The 20,089-nt window shown below is 41.4% G+C and overlaps 3 protein-coding genes across 5 annotated transcripts; 1 reads left to right on the top strand and 2 right to left on the bottom strand.

Annotated features, from left to right (window-relative positions):
- Window positions 1–309: 309 nt before the first annotated feature.
- Window positions 310–13,462, bottom strand: cnot3a (CCR4-NOT transcription complex, subunit 3a). 2 transcript variants are annotated; one of them, XM_034101809.2, is made up of 18 exons: window positions 13,336–13,462; window positions 12,667–12,722; window positions 12,440–12,507; window positions 12,247–12,321; window positions 12,040–12,129; window positions 11,820–11,948; window positions 11,585–11,680; window positions 11,247–11,463; window positions 11,006–11,133; window positions 10,732–10,788; window positions 9,567–10,467; window positions 9,362–9,467; window positions 8,797–8,938; window positions 8,017–8,116; window positions 7,082–7,280; window positions 1,961–2,093; window positions 1,735–1,860; window positions 310–1,105 (listed from the first exon to the last, which is right to left on the bottom strand). In XM_034101809.2, the coding sequence occupies exons 2-18, from the start codon at window positions 12,689–12,691 to the stop codon at window positions 1,007–1,009; spliced, it is 2,691 nt and encodes an 896-aa protein (XP_033957700.1). In that variant the 5' UTR covers window positions 12,692–12,722; window positions 13,336–13,462; the 3' UTR covers window positions 310–1,006. The 2 variants fall into 2 exon arrangements, with proteins under 2 accessions (XP_033957700.1, XP_033957701.1); XM_034101810.2 differs by having other exon boundaries at window positions 11,247–11,460.
- Window positions 13,463–13,966: 504 nt separating this feature from the next.
- tfpt (TCF3 (E2A) fusion partner) lies at window positions 13,967–18,108 on the bottom strand. Of its 2 annotated transcripts, none has more exons than XM_034102499.2 (7): window positions 18,018–18,108; window positions 16,898–16,999; window positions 16,222–16,344; window positions 15,926–15,996; window positions 15,777–15,846; window positions 15,195–15,353; window positions 13,967–14,519 (listed from the first exon to the last, which is right to left on the bottom strand). In XM_034102499.2, the coding sequence occupies exons 2-7, from the start codon at window positions 16,997–16,999 to the stop codon at window positions 14,445–14,447; spliced, it is 600 nt and encodes a 199-aa protein (XP_033958390.1). In that variant the 5' UTR covers window positions 18,018–18,108; the 3' UTR covers window positions 13,967–14,444. The 2 variants fall into 2 exon arrangements, with proteins under 2 accessions (XP_033958390.1, XP_071062259.1); XM_071206158.1 differs by lacking the exon at window positions 18,018–18,108 and adding an exon at window positions 17,926–18,011.
- A 136-nt stretch (window positions 18,109–18,244) lies between these two features.
- ndufa3 (NADH:ubiquinone oxidoreductase subunit A3) lies at window positions 18,245–19,522 on the top strand. The gene is made up of 4 exons (XM_034102501.2): window positions 18,245–18,336; window positions 18,579–18,653; window positions 19,093–19,170; window positions 19,326–19,522. Exons 1-4 carry the CDS (start codon window positions 18,330–18,332, stop codon window positions 19,415–19,417), a joined length of 252 nt encoding a protein of 83 aa, XP_033958392.1. The 5' UTR covers window positions 18,245–18,329; the 3' UTR covers window positions 19,418–19,522.
- Window positions 19,523–20,089: the final 567 nt, after the last annotated feature.

Below are 20,089 nucleotides of genomic sequence, written 5' to 3'. Positions count from 1 at the left end.
AGTGCACATTCACTTAAAATAACAGGTATTAAATTAACAAAGTGAATTTAAGGATGACGAACAGAATGAAACTTAACTAAAGGTGGGAAGTTGACTCAAACCAAACTCAGATGTATTTTCTAACTCTGTATTTTGAGAGCGATTAATAGGTGATCGGGAGACGGTACATTCACTACAGTTAGCGTGACCTTTTGTACAAATCAAGCATCACGTAGATAAATGTCTCAACCTATTTTAAGATTTATTTTACAAGTTTATTTGTTTGTCACAAACATGAAAGCGCCATAATAATGCATTTTCTTAGACAGGTTAACTTAAAAACATTTTATTTGTAAAGAGAGGGAGTCAGAGACCAGTTCAATTGCATAGCAATTTAATCCATGTCCAATAAGGACTCTTTCCCTGTCACAGGGAGAGGCCCTGTGGTCACTCTCAATCAGCGTTTCAATCGACCAAGACAATATCAATAAAAACTATTGATAACCGCTCACTATCTCTAATGGGGACCATATTCAACAGGCATCGTAGGGTCTTAAAGAAGCCAGTCCTACACACCATGACTAAATGTCCACTGTGCCTCCCCATTTAAACCACCAAATTACAGTAAATACAATATGGGCAGTTTGTTTTGTGTCAAGTCAAAGGCTTCCAGGCTCATGTGGGGTAGGTGGTACAGAGAATCTTGTTGAAACGGAAAAATAAAACATGCATGGGGTAGGCTTTCCTAATGCCACATACTGAGTGTGCACACAGATCTCCAGTGAGAGCCCCCCTTCTCTTGCAGCGCGATGCATTTGATCAGACCCACAGGGCATTTTTGTCAAAAGCAAAGCGCTACAGAAGGAGTGAGGGCTCCACGTAGAGATGCAGCCTATACAGACGCCAGTCTCCATGTTGGGAGAGGGTTTCTACTACACATCACAATCTCTATCCACAGTTTGAAGTTCAGTCTCGGAATGTCAACAGCAGCACGTTTTGTCTCTGTCCTTTCGTGTCCCATTGTCCGTCACTGCAGATCTCTGTCTTCCAGGTACCTGTACTCGAAGGTGAATCCCTCCTTCTTCCTCTGGCCCCATTTCTCATAGTCAAAGTAAATGTAAGTGCCCTAGAGGAACAGCAGAGAAGAAAGAGCAATCATTCAAAAACTGACAACAAAATGACCTAGTTTATTATTTCAGGAGGAAATGTGAACACAAAGCTCCCATTTGTGCAAAGCATGGTTTTATTCAATTGGAGGTGATGCAACACACATTTGACCAAATGATCTGCGATTTATGTCAATAGGCCTCTGCCAAAATGATCTCTTAAGTCTGTAATCAGCTGACTACTTTTCTGAAGTAGAAGACTGATCCTGTGGAGTACATTGGATTTCCACTTTTTTTTTTTTTAACAAGACAAAAAAAGACCTTTCTCAAAGTCTTAAAGGCGTACATCAAGATTTCTATGTTTTCAGATTTCCCAACCTGATTCATTGTGACGATTTGTTTAAAGAGTAGAGCACACACTGATGTGCTGTTTCTCATCCTCATGAAGTGTTTGTGTTTTCCAGTTTGCTTAATTCCCTGCTGGTAGCTGCATTTGTTATTGTATTAATGTATAAAATATGTATTTGTTCCTTGATGGCACTATAAAAGGTTACATGTGTTCTTATTTGATACAAACCTTGTCTATTCCTGCAGAACCCAATTTAAAAAAGGTTTCAAAAGAAACGTGTGAACTTTGTTGATTCTGCACCTGTTCAAACTCATCAGTGATAGTCTTGGGCTCCTCGTGCCTCTGGAACCACATCATGTATTTTGTGTGAAACCTCCATGACTGTTTCTTCAGAGCCTTGGCAGACAGATACTGAGCCTTGGTGCCCTGAGAGAGGGGGGGGGTCAAACACAACATCAAGACTTTAATAAGGAACAGGAAGGTTGTCGGGGGAGCAAACACGGAGCGGGGGGGCAGAGTGTTTTACCTCCAGGTAGTAGAAGATGAAAAAGAGAGTTTCTGTGGACAGTCTCTGGTAAAACTCAATGGAGTCAGAGTGGTGCGGGGGTATCTGATGGTGGAAGGGTAGTGTGGGACACGGATTCCTCATCAGGTATTGCCTTTAGGAAAAGCACAGATATCAAAGTCAACTTTATTGTCAATCTTCCAGTTTGTGTGTACAGACCGAGAGATCGAAATACCGTTTCCCACAATCCCGAATATAAAAACAAATTTATATCAAAATGTGTGCAATATGTAGATATATACAGTCAAAGACAGATTTGACATGTGCACACATGAAGACCTAAATCAAACCCAACAATCAATATATACAAAATAACGGTCACTTCAATAATTTGAGAATGTGCATTAGTGCAAGGTTAGTAAGAAACAAGAGATAAGGCTCCAAACAAATACTTCATGGGCTACACTTCAAGAAAAACAACCAAATCCATCCAAAAACATTTACTGTGTCATTAAATTAAGCCATACAAATTTGAAGATTTTTTTTTTATGTATATATGTCCTAAAAAAGACAGAGTAAAGTAACTTATAAAATGTCATTTAGTAGGTGATAAAAGCTCAGTTCAAATGTATGGGATAAAAAATGGTTTTAAAATCATAGTTAAAGTGGACTTATCATGCTATTTTTAGGCAATAGCATAGGTCTCAGATATATAAAAAACATGTCTATGAAGTGTTTTGCTCAAAATACCAAACAGATCACCCATTCTAGCCATGCCTCATATCCCTCTATTTCACTTCCTGTTTCAAAAGTGCTGATTTTGGCTATAAAGCTTTAAAGAAAAAAAAAAAAGGAGGGGGCTGAGCCAGAGTCCTGCATCGGGTCGGGTACCCGACGGGTGACCCGCAAAAAAGGTGATTCGCGGGTGCTATTTTTTCAAACGCTTTTTTCCGGGTTCGGTTCTGGGTAAACAAAGATGATGCGGGTCGGGTCGCGGGTGTTGCATAATAAATATATTGAAATAATGATAATTTAGTTTAATGTTTAAATCCTCAGACCTCTCCCCCGCGGGACCGTGCATAATCATAACCTCTGCAGCGCATCAATCTGCTGCTGAGCGCGCCACATTCGAAATGGCTGAGGTGAAGCTCTCTAGCGGAGAATACAGCATTTTCAATAACACTTCCTCAAGAGCGAAATCCAACGTCTGGAGGCTTTTGGTGTCATCCTAGATGGAGAAAATAACCAACATCCCACGCTTTTTGAGACAAATATGCAACTGCGTGTGTTAATAATTGCACGTTTTCACTGCTCATATATATGCGGGTTCGGGTCGGGTCACGGATCTTGTGCCGACGGGTCGGGTCGGGTTGCGGAACTAATTGGCAATATGTGCGGGTAGCGGGGCGGGTTCGGTATTGCACGTCGCGGGTGTGGGGCGGGAGCGGGTCTTGAAAATCAGACCCGTGCAGGACTCTGGGCTGAGCTCATGCGGCTCCAGTATTGTCATACTGATATTCTGTACAAACTGTGAAGTCCACTGAGACAAATGTAACATTTGTGATATTGGGCTATATCAATAAACATTGAGTGATTGATGCGGGACCCGGCAGCTACTGTCTAAACTAATTACTGCGGTGATGAAACGCCATATCATGGATTATCAAGGATTCTTTCTGAAACAGTATGGAGCTCAAAGGCTTTCACTCTTGCCGGTTATACCACAAGGTGAGTTCCTGCTTCTTCACACACATGCTCTGTGCAGTATAGGTTAGCTCTGAGTGTTAGCGATGCTAATGTAAACATGCACCGACCATATTACGTCCAAAACAGTCGGGCATTGTTTCTGATAGGGCCGTGGGTGTAAAGCCAGCCTACATTTCCGATATTGCGTAATATCGGACGCAAATCTGAATCAGCTCCGTTGTAGCCCCGTTTTTAGAGATTTGGGTACGGAGGAAAAGAGAGGGTTTTATTTTCTGATGCTGCGTGAGTTCCCTGACACACCGGGGACACATATTTATGTATAAAAGACATCAAAAAGTGCATTTTGCATGATAGGTCCCCTTTAAGTAGGTCATAAAAAAGGCATAGTATCTATCACTCAGTGGCGACTGGTCATTAGGGGCACAGCCCCACCTAGTGTCAGCAGAAAGTATTAAAAATAATGATTACATCTAAATGCAAAAAAAAATATATAAAATATATTTTAAGATCATCTGATTCGTCTGTACATTGCTGTTTTAGTCTGTGTTCTTCTAATTAGTGTCTACAGTGTGTGCCTATTGAGCTGTTTAGAGCCTTGTGGGACAAAACCCGATCATGCCCCTCCCTCTCACTGTCTAAGTGAACGGTGACTGTAAAAACTACACTGCGCATGCTCAGAGTATTTTCCTATTTAATGTGTGTGGCAAAAAAATAATGACCATAGGGGCATAGAGCTGCTATCCCCATCATCTCGCTGATTGGCTGTAAGTACGTGTGCCGCGAAAAGTGTGGTGTATGAAGAGGAGACGAGAGACGCATCCTAAAACCCGGAAGTAAGCTGCGCATGTGCAAGAGCACCGGACTCAGTTCACACGCAAATGTACTCGGATCACCTTCACCTCTACAAGAACGCGCTTTCCAATGCCAAGTCCTCATATTACTCCAACCTCATCAGCACTGGTAACAACAGAGTTCTTTTCTCCACAGTCAGTCACCTACTTCAGCCTCCTCAAACCCTCCCTCCAGATATCTCCATTGACCAATGTACTGACTTTCTGCAATTTTTTCACTCCAAAATTAACACCATTCACCTAGAGCTGGCCTCAGCATGCACCTCCTCAAGTGATCCACCCTGGATGTCTACCACTGGTCCATCACTCATCAGCTCCCTCTCCATCTTCACCCCAGCATCGGAATACACCATCTCAGAGCTCATCCGTAAAGCTAAAACCACCACCTGTCAGCTTGATCCTCTTCCCACCACCCTGGTCAAGGCTTGCCTACCAGCCATATCACCCATGATCACTGACATAATTAACTCCTCCCTCACCTCTGGAATTGTACCCACCTCCCTCAAACTGGCTGCAATCACTCCCATCCTCAAAAAACCCGGTACTGACCCAGCCGATCTAAACCACTACAGGCCCATCTCCAACCTACCCTTCATTTCCAAGACCCTTGAGAGGGTGGTTGCCGCACAGCTTCAGTCCCATCTTGACACAAACAACCTCCATGAACCCTTCCAATCTGGTTTCCGCCAAAAACACAGTACTGAAACAGCCCTGGTTAAAATCACCAACGACCTCCTCCGTGCAGCTGACTCCGGACTTCTCACCATCCTCATCCTCCTTGACCTCAGCGCTGCATTCGATACCATCTCTCACCCACTACTCCTGGACCGCCTGGCTGGCATTGGGATCACTGGTGTTGCACTATCCTGGTTCTCATCATACCTCACTGACAGACAACAGTTTGTACAACTCGGTAATCACAAGTCACAAGAAAGTGCTATTTCACTGGGTGTCCCCCAGGGGTCAGTACTGGGTCCACTCCTATTCATCATATATCTCCTCCCCCTGGGCAAAATCCTCCGTCACCATGAGGTTAATTTTCACTGCTACGCCGATGACACACAGGTCTACATTTCCTCCAAACCCACCACTGCCCTCCCCCCAACCTCCCTCACCACATGCCTTGAGGACATCAGGAGCTGGATGAACAGGAACCTCCTGAAGCTTAACGGTAGCAAAACTGAGGCCCTGCTCATCGGCTCCAAATCCACCCTCACCAATTCACATATCACCCCAGCATCAAACATCATCATCGACGGCTTCCCCATACCATTCTCTGCCCAAGTGAAAAGCCTCGGTGTCATTCTGGACGGCTCCCTCTCATTCGCACCACACATAAAAAACATCACCCGCACCGCTTTCTTTCATCTTCGGAACATCTCCAGACTCCGCTCATCTCTGTCCCAACCCAGCACTGAAATCCTGGTCCACTCATTCGTCACATCCCGGATTGATTACTGCAATGCACTTCTGACTGGCCTTCCCATCAAGCTCCTCAATAGACTGCAAATAATCCAGAACTCTGCTGCCCGGATCATCACCCGCACCAACTCATCCGACCACATCACCCCCATTCTCACTCAGCTACACTGGCTTCCTGTACGCTACCGTATTGACTACAAAAACATTCTACTCATATACAAAGCTGTCCATAACCTTGCCCCCATCTACATCTCTGACCTCCTTCAGGAGTACACCCCCTCCCGCACCCTCCGCTCTTCGTCCGTAGGACTTCTCACCGTCCCAAGCTATCGCCTCAAAACCATGGGTGCTCGAGCTTTCAGCTGCTCGGCTCCCAGACTCTGGAACACCCTGCCACTACACATCCGACAGTCTGATTCCATAACAACATTCAAAACCCAACTCAAAACCCACCTGTTCAAACTGGCATTTTCTCTATAATCTGTACCCTGTGTCCTTTTGTAGTCAATTTCCTGTTGTTTGTCTTGTCTTACCCCGGCTGATACTTCACTAAATCCACTGTTTTAATTTGTAAGGTAAAATTGTAAATGTAAATTGTAAATCTGTAACCCTGTAAGGTGTCCTTGGGTGTTTTGAAAGGCGCCCCCCAAAATAAATGTATTATTATTATTATTATTATGGCTTCCCTCCACAAAAAAGCAATGAGATTTCTCAATAGGATTTTAGAAAATAGCCCAAAAGAAGATCTGTGGGAAACGTACCTGTTAACTAAATGCACGTTTTGTTCAGCCAGGTAATATCCACATGTCTACCCTACTTTTATAATTTTTTAATCATAAATCTATCGATTGATAAACTTTTGAAACTATAAGAAGATAAGGAGGACTTTTATAAAAAAGTAATAGAGATTTTTGTCCAGAAGGATAGGCAAATGGACTTAATCTTCAAGTCAAGGTAAGACCGCAATTTTATTGAAAATGGGATCTTACTAAGAGAGAACAATCCCCCCCGCGGTGGTTTTGAAATGCTCCCGATTTCTGAGGTCTCAAGGTTGGCAAGTATGGGTACAGTGTGTGCGTAGATGCAGCGGACAGACGGGTCTCAGTTGGTTTGGTGTCCTCTGCTTACTTTTAATACTGTGTGTGAAATGCTTTGTCCTCACCTGATCCTCTCCGAGTCCGAGGGGTGGGGCATGTGCGTCCATGCTGACTCCTGCATGGCCTGCTGGTAGAGCTGGTCTTTGGGGAGGGGGGTAGGGCCGAGGGGACAGACCCCTAGCGAGGGGGGAATGCTGACTTCCGACACGGACGGCTGGGGGGCGGCAGGTGTGCCGGGCGCCGCAGACGAACTAGAGAAGATATCTGGAGGAAGAGAAGTGAAGGATTGAGAGGACAGAACACACTGAAGCAGCTCACTGTCACACTCCTGCTTCCTCTTGATGTAGGACATGGTTTAATAAACAAGTACATATATTATTATAATATTTGTTACCTGCTTTGTATTTGTTTATATATTCAATATATTTTCCATATCAATACGTTTGTTTTCATTTATATCTTACATAACTGTTTTAGCTCTGAAAAAGTGTTGATCCATCTAAGTATTCATCTCAACATATTTACAGCTTTTAAACAAATCATTTTCATTATTGACTGAACTTGAACCTTGTTTTGATTTAATCATTAGATTAAAAGGTAACAAAGTAGTAATGATGTCTTAAAAACATCTATTTATTATTTTACTTGTTCTGGAAATGACATAAAAAACAAGAGAAGAAGCAACTGTATTTGTGAGGTGGTAACTGTAAATATGTTTACCAAAAATCATTTAAATAATAATTGGAAACGTGAAATACATTTCAGATGGTCAATTGATCAATAGCTTTGGTGCTTTGGTATTTTGACTCTTCTTCATCTACTTCTCCCAGTACAAGCTGCTCTGGAGTTAAAACATCACCTATTTATCCCCAATGAAATGTAATGGTAAGTCACCTACACTTCAGTAATTAGTCAGTGTTCATTTGGTGTACAGAGTAAAACTGTGAGCTTGTTTTTCTGCACTAACTCAGTGTAGAAACAAGATGTCTGAGCGTCCGACCTCTCTCTGTTAGGTGCAGGTTGGGGATCTCTCCATCCAGACCGGATCCCAGCGCTGCTCTCTCAGCCATCGCCTTCAGAGAGCTGAGAGGCTCGGGGGCCTGAGGCGGGAGGAGAGGGAGACAGCATGAGGACAGGGTGGTGGACCGAGTTCAATTAAGTGGGGAAGAGAAAGGAAAATCGTTTATTACAGACACACCCTATATTTCTTGTAGTTAGGTGTGTAGCAGAAACAGACCAAAAGCTAGAGAAGGGAAATTCCCACACAATGTTGTGTACTTCCAAAGTCACTTTTAGAGATACAGCGTTTCCTAAGGACTGAAACATTGTATCACTAATACATATCATGCAGAAATTCCCTCTTTCTTCTTACTAAGATACCTAATTAAAAAAAGCCTGGTGAAAGACGCACTGATACAAAATTCAGCTACTAAATCAATTAATAATAATGGATGTTTTCTGCCACAGCCAACACATTGTAAAACAATATTGTTTAGTATATTCTATACCGATACAGAGAGTTGGGTATATACTTTGGTAAGTCCAGATATATCGTGACATTATGACCTAATGCATTTAGTACTAATTGTAGATCACTTTTTCTCCCACAGTCTGAAAGCCGTTTGTCTTTTCTGTGAAATGTCTCCATGTGAGCTAAAATCGCCTCAGATAAACCTGATCATAAACGTTGTGGTTCACGCCTCAAAGTGGGTCCTCCTTTAGACCAGTATGTGACTCTAACAACGTGTACACAGCTCTCTCTCATGCCCCTGTCCCTCACCTTGAGGGCCTCCGAGGCCTGTGTGTAGGAGTGGGGCCCGTTGAGAAGACTCCCTCCACCGGGTGTGCTGTCAGAGAACGAGGGGGAGGGAGAGCTGGGAGGCAGGGTGATGGAGCTGATTAAACTGGAGCCGTTGTCCATCCTGCAGCAGAGCGGGAACAACAGAGACAAGTTATTACTAACAGGAACATGCACAAGCACACTATAATAGACATAAACACGCTTTAGAAGTGAAAGCACACTCTCACAGGAACAAACACTGTCTGACTATATTTATTCCTCCACTCATTTCCTTCTCTACCAACCATCCTTTGTTTGTTTCTATTATCACTGCAGCTGCAAATATCATAAACAACTCAAGTACTTTTGGCCCAAACTGACTCCACACAGCTACTTCCCTTCAACTAATACCATTAGCAAGGATATTGGATATCATGGATGCAATATATTGCTATCCTTGCTAAGTGTTCCAGGGTATTAACCCCTCGATGTTAATATTATATATATTTAGTAAGTATAAACAACAACTATCATGTAAAGAATAAGTGAATAAGGAAAAACGTACGGCTGACTGTTTGAAGAACTGAGAGACGAGGACTGGCTGCTTTGTGACTGGCTCGGTATGCTTAGAGCTGATTCTGTCGAGTTCTCTGCCACTACAGCACTGTAACCTGAGGGCCGGAGGGAGAGGTTAGAGAACATCCTTTCTGAAGACAATGTTGACTTAAACAGATGAGTAACACAAGCCCAAGCGCAACAAGTTAACATACTTGTGCTTCCATTTTGCTTCAGGCCACTTGGTGGTCGTGCAGGAGCAGCATTCACGCCTCCAACCACGCCGACATTCCCTCCAATGCCTCCCATCATGCCAACTGCTCCGGGTGTCGTGCTGACAGAACTCAGGGGCAGCTGCGAGGCACCGGGGGCTATATTTTGCCCAGGAACCAAACTCAGAATACTCGCACTCAAAGAGTTGTGGGCCGGGCTGGAACCAAGCAAGCCGAGCCCCAACCCCGCCCCGTTGGTGGTGACTCCACTGGAGCCAGAGGGGGGGATGGAGGTGCTGCTCTCCGCTGACATGATGGACTGAGTGATGCTGCTCAAACCCAAACCTCCTGATGCTGCCTGAGCGTAGGGGGCCGGGGTGGAGCCTGAAATGAGCCCTGCCATTGTGTTTAAGGGGGAGTGGTGGCCGCTAAGACCCAAACCAGACATTTGGTTGACACTGCTGGTCCCCGTCAGGCCGATATTGCTCAAACCCAGACTCAGCCCGAGTCCCAAACTGGATGCCGGGGAGGGCATAGATATGAACTGTGATTGAGAAATGGGAGCTGAAGAAATGGGTGTGGGCGTGGGGAGAGAGGGGGCAGGTGAGGCTGGGAGGAGGGGGTTGTTGGGCGGGCTGGGGGTGTTGTTTGAGGGGACAGAGGGTTTTGTCTGAGGTGGCTGTTGCTGCGGTTGGTTTGGTGGCAGAGGCTGCTGCTGTAGTGCAGGTTGATGTTGCTGCACCGCACTGCTGAAGCTCCCTATGAGACTGCAGCTGGGTAGAACCGTGGGAATGCCTCCGATAACACTCGCCATGGACACGAGGGAGGAGGACGAGGAGGACCCCGAGGTCGTGGAGGACGAGAAGGAAGATAGCAAGGATGGGGTGCCGTTCTTCACAGGCGACTGAAAAGGACACCAGAAAAAAGTATTTCAGAGGGCAGCTTCAGTTGGAAGAAGTGAACTAGAAGTTTAATGGGAATGATGTACCATTTATGCAGATGATGCTACAAACTAAATCAAAAGTCTCCAACTATGGTCTCACAGAGAAAAAGCTTTTTTCCATTTCCAACCAGAATCCTTCAGCCTCTGTGCCTCTCAGGACCGAGAGTGAACAGTGCGGCACTAAACTGTGTGTCTACTGGCACAGTACAGAAGAGAGCCTCTCACCTGACTAACTTCACTGTCTGTCGAGCGTCCCCTTTTCTTATCGTCCTCTGAGCTCTCCTATAGGAGAAGATACCTTGATATGACAATCCACTTTTGAAATGTTGATTCAGCAAACTAGACAGTCGATTACAACACAATGAGGCTTATAGAAGGGTTAAAAAATGCAAAACTTTAAAGAAAGATATTTTCAAAATGTTGTCAGAATGTGCTTTTTCTGCCCAGCATCCCTTTAACATACTGACCCAGGTGTTCAGGCTACAAACACAATACTTACAGCAGTGCAAGTGGCCGGGGAAGGAGGAATGGGTGAAGAGGAGGTTGTGGAAGTGGGAGTGCTGCAGGATTGCAGGAACATCTCATCATCCAGAGGCCCCTGACCCGAAGGAGAAGTTGCCACTAATGCTGCAGTTTACAGAAAAGACAGGACAAAGACAAGGGACAGATGTTTCCATTATAACACATCTGTTGTCTGGATAAATGCATCAGGGTAACATCACACAGTGCTCTCTACTCACGGATGTCATCCAGGTCTAAGTCGTCGTAGATGAACTCATTCTCCTCAAAGTCCGGGTCCTGAGACGAGTCGATGTAGTAATCAACATCATCCTTGATCTTCAGGATTGAATCCACCACTATAGAGTCATTGTCCAGCATTCGTAAAATGGTCTCCAACATGCGAATGTGGAATCGATGCCTTTCAACCATTCGTTTTAGCTCCTCAATGCGATCCTGCTTCATCATGAAAGACACAAAGCATGTGTGTAGTTCGTGTTAGAGGAACAGACTAGGTATCCACAGTCATTATTATTGTATTTAACTGCACAAAGTATTGAAAATGAGACGATGGACTTACATCTTTGTCGCCCTTCTTTTTTCTTGTCTGAACTGAAAGAGATTCTATCTCACTTTCAAACTGATCCACCTGCATATTTAGAGTGTCTATCGTACACTGGGGGTGAGAGAAAAGAAAAGAGTGTTAATGGATTCAAAGAAAAGGCTTCCTAAAAAACTGTTGTGTCAAACTGCCTATGAGGAAATATTAGGCCTCCTAAATGTACAATAGGTATAGATAATAGAGGATGTATTACTGTTAGCCACAGTCCCGTTTCCTCTTTTTCCCTCTGAGCTGGATCCACTTTCTGAGCGAGCCCCAAGCCTTCTTTAGAGTAGGCTTTTGTTTTTGTTTCACGTTCCACCACCTTGAACCGCTCCATTTGCTGAGGAAAGAAACATGACATAGGGCTTGTTAAGTTACTATACAATACTAAAACAATAATAACCAGGACAAGTAAAAGATGGAAAACATACCGTCTCTATTAGTTTGCGGTTTTCGACTAGCTGCCTTTTGTCTTTGATCTCGTTTGAGGCCACCCATGTTTTTATCTGATCTCTCAGTCGCTGGGAGGACAGACAGGGAAAATATTTAACCGCAATAGCAATTTTAATAACTGTTGACCAAGAGTACAGATAAAGAAACACTGTGAGAGAAAATGCGTGTTCATGCATTTATCTCACCTGTAGTTTTTTAATCTCTTTCTTGAGGTCAGCCTCATATTTTTCCTTCTGGTTTGCATTGGCTGCATTATGGAGCTAAAATTGTGAAAATAAACAAAGATATCTTGGTATCTGCAGCGTCCATTTGGTCAAATAGTATAGTAGTAATAGTAGTTTTATCATAGAGTATCAAACAAATGCAAAGATCTCTTACCTTTTGCCAGATGTCTTCAAACTGTTCCACACCTTCAGCTACTTTTTTCAAACATCTGTCGATCTCACCTGTGGAGAATCAATATGTGGTCCAACATCATAGTGTTAATCTGTGCAACACAAACAACTTTTGTAGTTGCGGTCAGTGTAAGTCTCTGTGCAGGATACTGGGCAGTGTGATGGATCATGAGCATCCTCCTCACTGATGAGCATCACCAACAGTCTTACCTTGAAGTTTTCTCTTGTCAGCCATGGCTCTGACTACGACAATGTCCACATTCCGTCTGCCACGAAGACAAATATGTAAAGTAAACAAAATGTGCATTCAAAATCCCCACATCCTCTCAACAGAGCATCGGTTTGCAGAGAGTGAACCTGACGTTACCTCCAGCTGGTTTGACAGTTATATTTAGCAGCACAAATACTGTTATCTCTAACGAATCAAAGAATACTTTAAACCAGAGCTTTTGTATGGTCGTTGATCTATTGCAATATTTTACTAAACCTAGCTGATCTCGTATGACAAACATGGTTGTCAGCTAAAATTAGCCACCTAGCCAGCTAACGTTAATACTAGCTGCCAGTATCTTAGCTCGTCCACCTCGCTCGGTACCAACCGGCCCGTTTCAAAACAAGTACCACGGAGCACACTGATGGATGGAAATAATATTCATGCATCATAATTGTGGGGTCCAGAATAGCTTTTATATGGTGGGCTTGCGTTATGAAATGCACAATTTATCAGATTCCGTTATAATCTTTAACCTGCTAGCTAATATGGCTAACTGCCTGACTAGCTAATGCATAAAATGCTAGCTAGCCTGCTAGCCAAATTTAGGAAAATGGGAAACTGGGTCAACCCGAGAATGTACATGTATAGCTGTATGCGACATTTACCTATGGTATGGGCTTTCGTTTGTCTTTTTTCAAATACAGCCAAAACTAATTCCAAAAAGTCTTCTTTACTTCCAAATTGTGTTTTCTTTTCGACAAGCTCGCTCACTGTAATGTAGCTGAAGATGGACGGTAGCTAAAATCCCACCTCCGTTTTTAGATCCCGCCCTAAATCGAATATATGAAATCTGATTGGACAGAGCTCCTGTCTGTCACTCAAAGATATCCGCTAGAGTAGGGCTCGGTCATTGGCTGAGCGTCCTGATGGAGTATGATGGACAAGATAACAAAACTGAACCTGAAATCAGACATCCGCAATTGTTCTCTGAAACATATCTATATAGGGTGTTTACAATACATTTCAGAAAACGTGTTATACAAAACATAATTGTCTTCATGAAATTAATAAATCATGAATCAACTGAAAAGTGTTTTTTTCACACATAGGCCTACTGCCAGAAATATCCACTTCAGTGGCACCTACATCAACTTTCTTCCATCTATATTCTTTATAAATCAAATTTCAGAAAAGTTGCATTGACAAAAAGGATCGTCTGCTTCTGGTCAACATCAGCAAACATGATTAAATGCAGACTTTAAAAATGTTGACAATAAAAACATGAAAAACATACAGTCCAATTGCCAAATAGTCATTTATTTCAACAGGTTCTGAAATAAAATCATGAACCATATTATCAATGACAGTATCCAGGGAATCAATTCAATCTATCTAGTTTATCAAATAATTAACTAACAGCCCCATGTATGCCACTGGTCATAATTATGTGTCGTTATCAAATAAAAGTACAAAATATTTCTACGGAAAATAAAATATACAAAACAAATGAATACTTGTACCAAGTGTACAACATATCGTTTTATCTCACATTGGTTCAATCTGATCACAATGTTAAAGATAAACTAAAACAGTGCAAAACCCGGCGGAGATGCAGCGTTTCTACTGAAGAGTTAATGAAACTGTGTGCTCCTTCTGCATCATCATCATCATCATCATCATCATCATCATCATCATCATCATCATCATCATCATCATCATCATCATCATCATCATCATCGTCATCATCGTCATCATCAGGGCCACAGTTCAATGATCAGTGAGACAGAGAGGTCGGGCTGGGCATTTCTCCAAACTGATTCTCTGCCAACACTGACATGTCTGCTTCAGTCTGGGAAAAGAAGCACACACTCAGTCAACAGAAAATCAACTATGCTATCATTAAAGGATCAATAGGTTTTGTATGGGCATTACTTTAGTTAAAAAACATCACATCGCGTGGCAGAGACATCTACTGATATTAGCATGCTGTCGTGTAGGAACACTTTTTCTTCATGAGTCCAGTTTGCCCTCGGTCCAACATAAACCCTGGAGGGCTCGTCAGTCACGCTGAAGGTTCATGGTCTGTACACATTGATTAATAGTTTCTTTTTAGTATTAAATCCAAATTGGCAGTTTTATTGTTTTCAAAGCAACTATCAAAGTGAACATAGGCTGTAGAGACCCTGGTTAGTGGATTAAACAGAAGTTTGATTGTATTTTGTGTATCCTTGCCCTGCTGCTATTTATTTTTTGTTTTTATATAACTGATGATTATACAAGTTCATGGACCTAGTAGCAGCATTACACCCAAGCATAATGCTGCCCCCTATTTGGAGCATGTGGCCAGGCGTTACACATTGCATGATTTATAACATCCATCTGCATTTCAAACCAACCATTCATGCCTCCATAACTACATAATCATCCAAATCACACTCACACAAAAGAAACATTCAAGAAACTAACTGATGCATAAAAGCTAAAGCTATAGAAAAAAGCAGTCCAAACAAGTTTTTACTCCTACCTGTTGGTCTTTATCTTTTTCTTGCCGTGGTATTCTGTGTCTTTTCCTCTTTGGCAGCGCAGCATGAGGCAACACAGCAGACGAGGAGGAACCTGACACACCATTAGGCCGGTCATCCTTCACTCCTGCAGCAGGGTCTAAATGGACTCCAGGCTCATCCTGAAACAAGGTACACATTTTAAATTTAAAATGCGTTTAACAAGCTTGAACATTTATTATTGGTACATTAAACAAATCAGCAGACCAGCTGGGAAACTACCCAGGCATCTTTGTGTATATATTGGGTTTTGGTCATCTAAACTCAAATATCAACGGACATACTAAAGTACTTCATTTTCCATTTAAGAGAGGTGTATACAGTACAACTACTGTAGTGTTGCCCCATACACCATAACAAGTTAATCCGTACATGGTAAAGTGCTTTAGTCAAACACATGAATACCATTTTCTTTCTTGTGAATTAGGTCAAAATCTGGCATTGAAAATAATTTACAATCAACTTGCAGATGATTATTTAAAAAAAACGGGGTTATTTTCTTTAGAAATGTATCCCATTCAGCAACCTGTCAACCCTTTTCTCACCTCTAGAAGTATAGTGAGCTGAGCGTTCCTGTAGTCGTCCCCATGAGTGTCTAAAGTCTTCATGAGAAACCTGCAAGATTAACATAATCTTCAGACGGACCATCGGGGGGCAAACGTAGAAAGTGATTTACTGTAAAGAGGTTTTGTACCGTCTCTCCTTCTTCAAGCGTCGTGTTATTCTTTGTACTTGATGAAGGCGACCAAGAATCTTCTGATTCACCTGAAGAAGAAAAAAATACACCATCATGCCAGGCCGGTTTGAGTTAAAAAAAAAAGGTGATATTGCAAACGGCATTTCCAAAAAGAATAGACAGTCCTGTGCCTGTATTTTATTTTCTAATTGAGTGTTGGTTGGACACTAAGATAACAAGGAACTTAATGACAATAGACACAAATATGAGCCAATTGCATACCCTTTCACAATTATATGTAAGCTTGCACACACCTGTTCAATGTCTTTACATCTCCTATTCAGAGCCAGATATTTCCTCTTATCAAGAGCTCTCCTCTCTTCATCGTCCTGCTCTGTACCCTCCAGCAGCTCACTGCCTCCCGGGCCCAGCTCCACCTGAAGAGAAACATATCATGGTTTCTGTTTTGTTCTGAATAACCTTTCTGCTTCATTAATGCATACAAAAAAAAATCAGAAATGTACTCCAAACCCAACAGATATTTTTTTTTTTAACATTTTATGTATTGGTTTTTCCCACACATAACACAATAACAGGAGAAAACCCAACAGATCCTTGCTCCACCTACTAAGCTAAACCTGACAACTTTCATATAAGACACTCTGAATTAAAATATTTGGACATTTCAGTCATATGTAATAAAGACTAATTAAGTAATTTCTGTTACAATCATAACATTTCAATGAAATTGTGGCATACATAGGTCAAATTCAGAGTATATTTAAACTAGATCAAGGGTGAGACTCGAGCTTCAGTCCCTAAAGACAGAGATTATCAGACCAATTTAAATAGTGTATTTACTCTCTCTACTCTAGCTAAGGTGTTGTTAAAACTGGTAATATTTGATACAATCAGTACAAAGACTTCTCATGACTTTGTGGCAAAGGGAGCACTAGCTACCAGGCGTTACAACATTAACATTCACTTTACCTCCCCTGGTCCCAGCTCCACGCCACCAGGCTCCAGCTCTGCCTCCAGGATGTGTCCACCGAACAGAGGAGGCAAAGCCAAACCAGAGAAATCCTCCATCATCTGGGAAGGAAGACAGAGAAGATTTTGTATTATTATTAAAAAGCTTTCATAATACAATTCATGTAGATACAATATGTGTAGGTACAAATCTCCTGTAACAATAGCACCAATTGTGATGATTGTTTAGGGAGTGGAAGAAGTAAAAGTAGCCATACTACAGTGTAAAATAGCCCTGCATTACAACTCTTAAGTTAAAGTACAAAAGAATAAGCATCAAAATACATTTCTAGTAGCCAAATTACTCATCATGCAGAATGATAATGTTATATAATGGATCATTTTTTTGGTGATGCATTATAAATCATATAAGGGTTGATTTATAGTTTGTATGAAAAAAAAAATCGTGTCGAGTAGTCGAGTAAAAAGTACACTATTTGCCTCAGAAATGTAATGGAGATAAAATGTAAAGCATAATAGTATGGAGGGATTCAAGTACCTCAGAAAAGTAGTGGGTTAGAGTTACGTTAACGCTCAGAAGGGAAAGCCCTGCTATTATCAATAACTGTCACACTAGGAGATACCATGCTGTCTCCAGTGGTGGAATAAGTATTCAGATTCTTTACTTGAGTGAAAGTACACACACAAACTGTTAAAATACTACATTTCAAGTTAAAGTACTGCATTGAGAATGGCACTTTAGTAAAAGTATTAAAGTAATATTAGGGAAATGTACTTAAAGTATCCAGGGTAAAATAACTAATTGTTAGTATTTTAATATTTAAAAAACTTCTTAGCAAATTTGCTGCCAATTCATCTCCTGTTAACCCACTCATGGTTGCAGTTACTTAAACATAATGTTGGATGGTTTAATCTATAACAAATGTCTTTTTTTAAACACACTGTGTTGTGTGTCAACATATGAATTTGTAAAGTCACGACTAAATACATCTGTAAAATAAATGTAGTGATGTAAAAAGTATAAGTACCTCAAATGTGTACTCAAGTGCAGTACTTGAGTAAATGTACTTAGGTACTTTCCACCACTGGATACATCAATCTACATAGTAACATGACTTACATTTATGAATGAAAGGTCCAACAGCAGTTGCTACGGGTTACAACTCCTCTACAAACCGTTTTAACGGTCAAACTGCTGCATAGACTGTGTATTATTCTTTGATGTAAACAGTCAGGCTAGCTAAGAGTGTTTTCTAAAATTAAACTGAGCAAAAATCAAACGTAAAGCGAAGGAAGAGCAGTCCTTTCGTTCCATTCTCGTCGATGAACGAATGTTTTTGTGCGACGGGCGCAGAAATCATACGTCAGTTGTTAGTTACTACATTTCCCATGAGCACCCGCGCCTGCTGGAGTTACAACTACAAAGATCAACATGGCGGGTATGTGACTATTTGGTCCTCTTTTATGCCTTGTAACTTTTAGAAATACCTCCATGTAGTATGCTTTATTAATTAAAGCACTTTAAACCACCCTAATTATGTCTCCGGGTTATTTTAAGACAATGGTTTCTCTTCGAAATGACTCTTAAAACGTGACCTTGATGTGTTGCTAGCGGTGGATAACGTTAGCTTCGGTGGGTTGTCAGCTGTGGAAGACGTAACCTGTTTGTGTTTATCTGCAGCAATCGGAGCGTTCCTGAAGAACGTGTGGAATAAAGAGCCTGTCCTCCTGACCGCCTGTACTATTGGAGCGTGTGGTAAGTAACCAATGTCATTTAGCTCAGAAATGTGTGGGATAGAAAGAGAGACAGCATTGTACAGCTTGCTTTGGAAATACTGTACTGAATGAACAACATTTAGTATAAAGATAATTACAAGTATCCCAGATATGGTCCATAGACTGATAAAAGCAACCAAACAGTACAAATGAGGTTAAATATAATAAAAAAAGATTGATGCCTTGAGATGTTATTATATAAAGTGTGATAGGAGCAAGTTAATGGATACAACTTAAATCAGAACTCACGAATGGGAGTACGGTTTGCTCATTTTCTATCGTTTTTGTTTATTTATTTATACAAGCCATGTTTTTTTGTTAATTGACCAATGTAAACACAGAGTTCATAACAAAGTCTAACTAATATACTGTATATGGTTAATACTTTGTTTTTCCTATTATTATTATTATTATTATAGGGGTGGTTCTTCCATTTATCAGCCCATTCACCAAGTACTCGACAATGATAAATGCATCTGTGCCGTACAACTACCCAGGTATTCAGTACACATTGTTTCATATTTGAGTGTAATTGAAAAAGGCTAAACAATGTTGTCACACGTCAAAGACCCTGGTTTATTAAAAAAAAACATTTGTTCAAATCTTGTCAATTAAAATATTAAAGATTGTTTCCCTTTCTACCCCGATGCAGTCCCTGTGCGAGATGATGGGAACATGCCTGATGTCCCTGCTCATCCGTCTGAACCAAAAGGACCAAGCATGGAATGGCTTAGGAATCTTTAACTTCACATTCCCACGATAAAAGCGAATGATGTTCCCTTTGTTCACCTGAGTCTGCAGAGCTGCTCCCCGTATCAATGTACTGCAATAAAGATGTATTTAATTCTACTATTGGGTCATATTTTATTTATTTATGTTGAGAATTGATCCAAATTATAACTCCACAAGTTATACTTTCCCACAATTAGACTGTTGAAGTTTGAACAAAGCTCAAAAGTGAGGTCTTAATTATTTTCACACACCTTTTAGAGTAAACCTTAAAATGACCATACCTCATAAAGTTTGCATGAAATATGTTTGACCTTCTCCAAGACAATTGCTGGATTGGTAGAGCTAAATCTCAAAACCTAAAAATTCGAAACAATTAAAACCGTCTATCAGGAAACATGACCAGGCATTAGGATTTTTGTTTTATTTTTTTCAGAGCTGATCGTGAGAGTTTTATAACTAAGCCTCGACACAACCCTGATCCTTCAGAAGAGGCTTAACCTGACAAAGATGGTATCAGACCAACACTCCTAAAATATGAATAGTTTGTTTCATTATTCTACTTGCAAGAGTAAGAACAATATAAGAACTGCATGACGACTGAGCTGTCACAGATAAAATATGAAATTGGATAATTCAGATACTCATTTAAACATCTGTACCCTGTGTCGCTTCATGCATGCACTG

Source organism: Pseudochaenichthys georgianus, chromosome 16, assembly GCF_902827115.2.
Source record: "Pseudochaenichthys georgianus chromosome 16, fPseGeo1.2, whole genome shotgun sequence".
Taxonomy (NCBI): Eukaryota; Metazoa; Chordata; class Actinopteri; order Perciformes; family Channichthyidae; genus Pseudochaenichthys; species Pseudochaenichthys georgianus.
The sequence above is the reverse complement of the archived record's forward strand: the minus strand, read 5'-3'. Positions and strand labels throughout refer to the sequence as shown.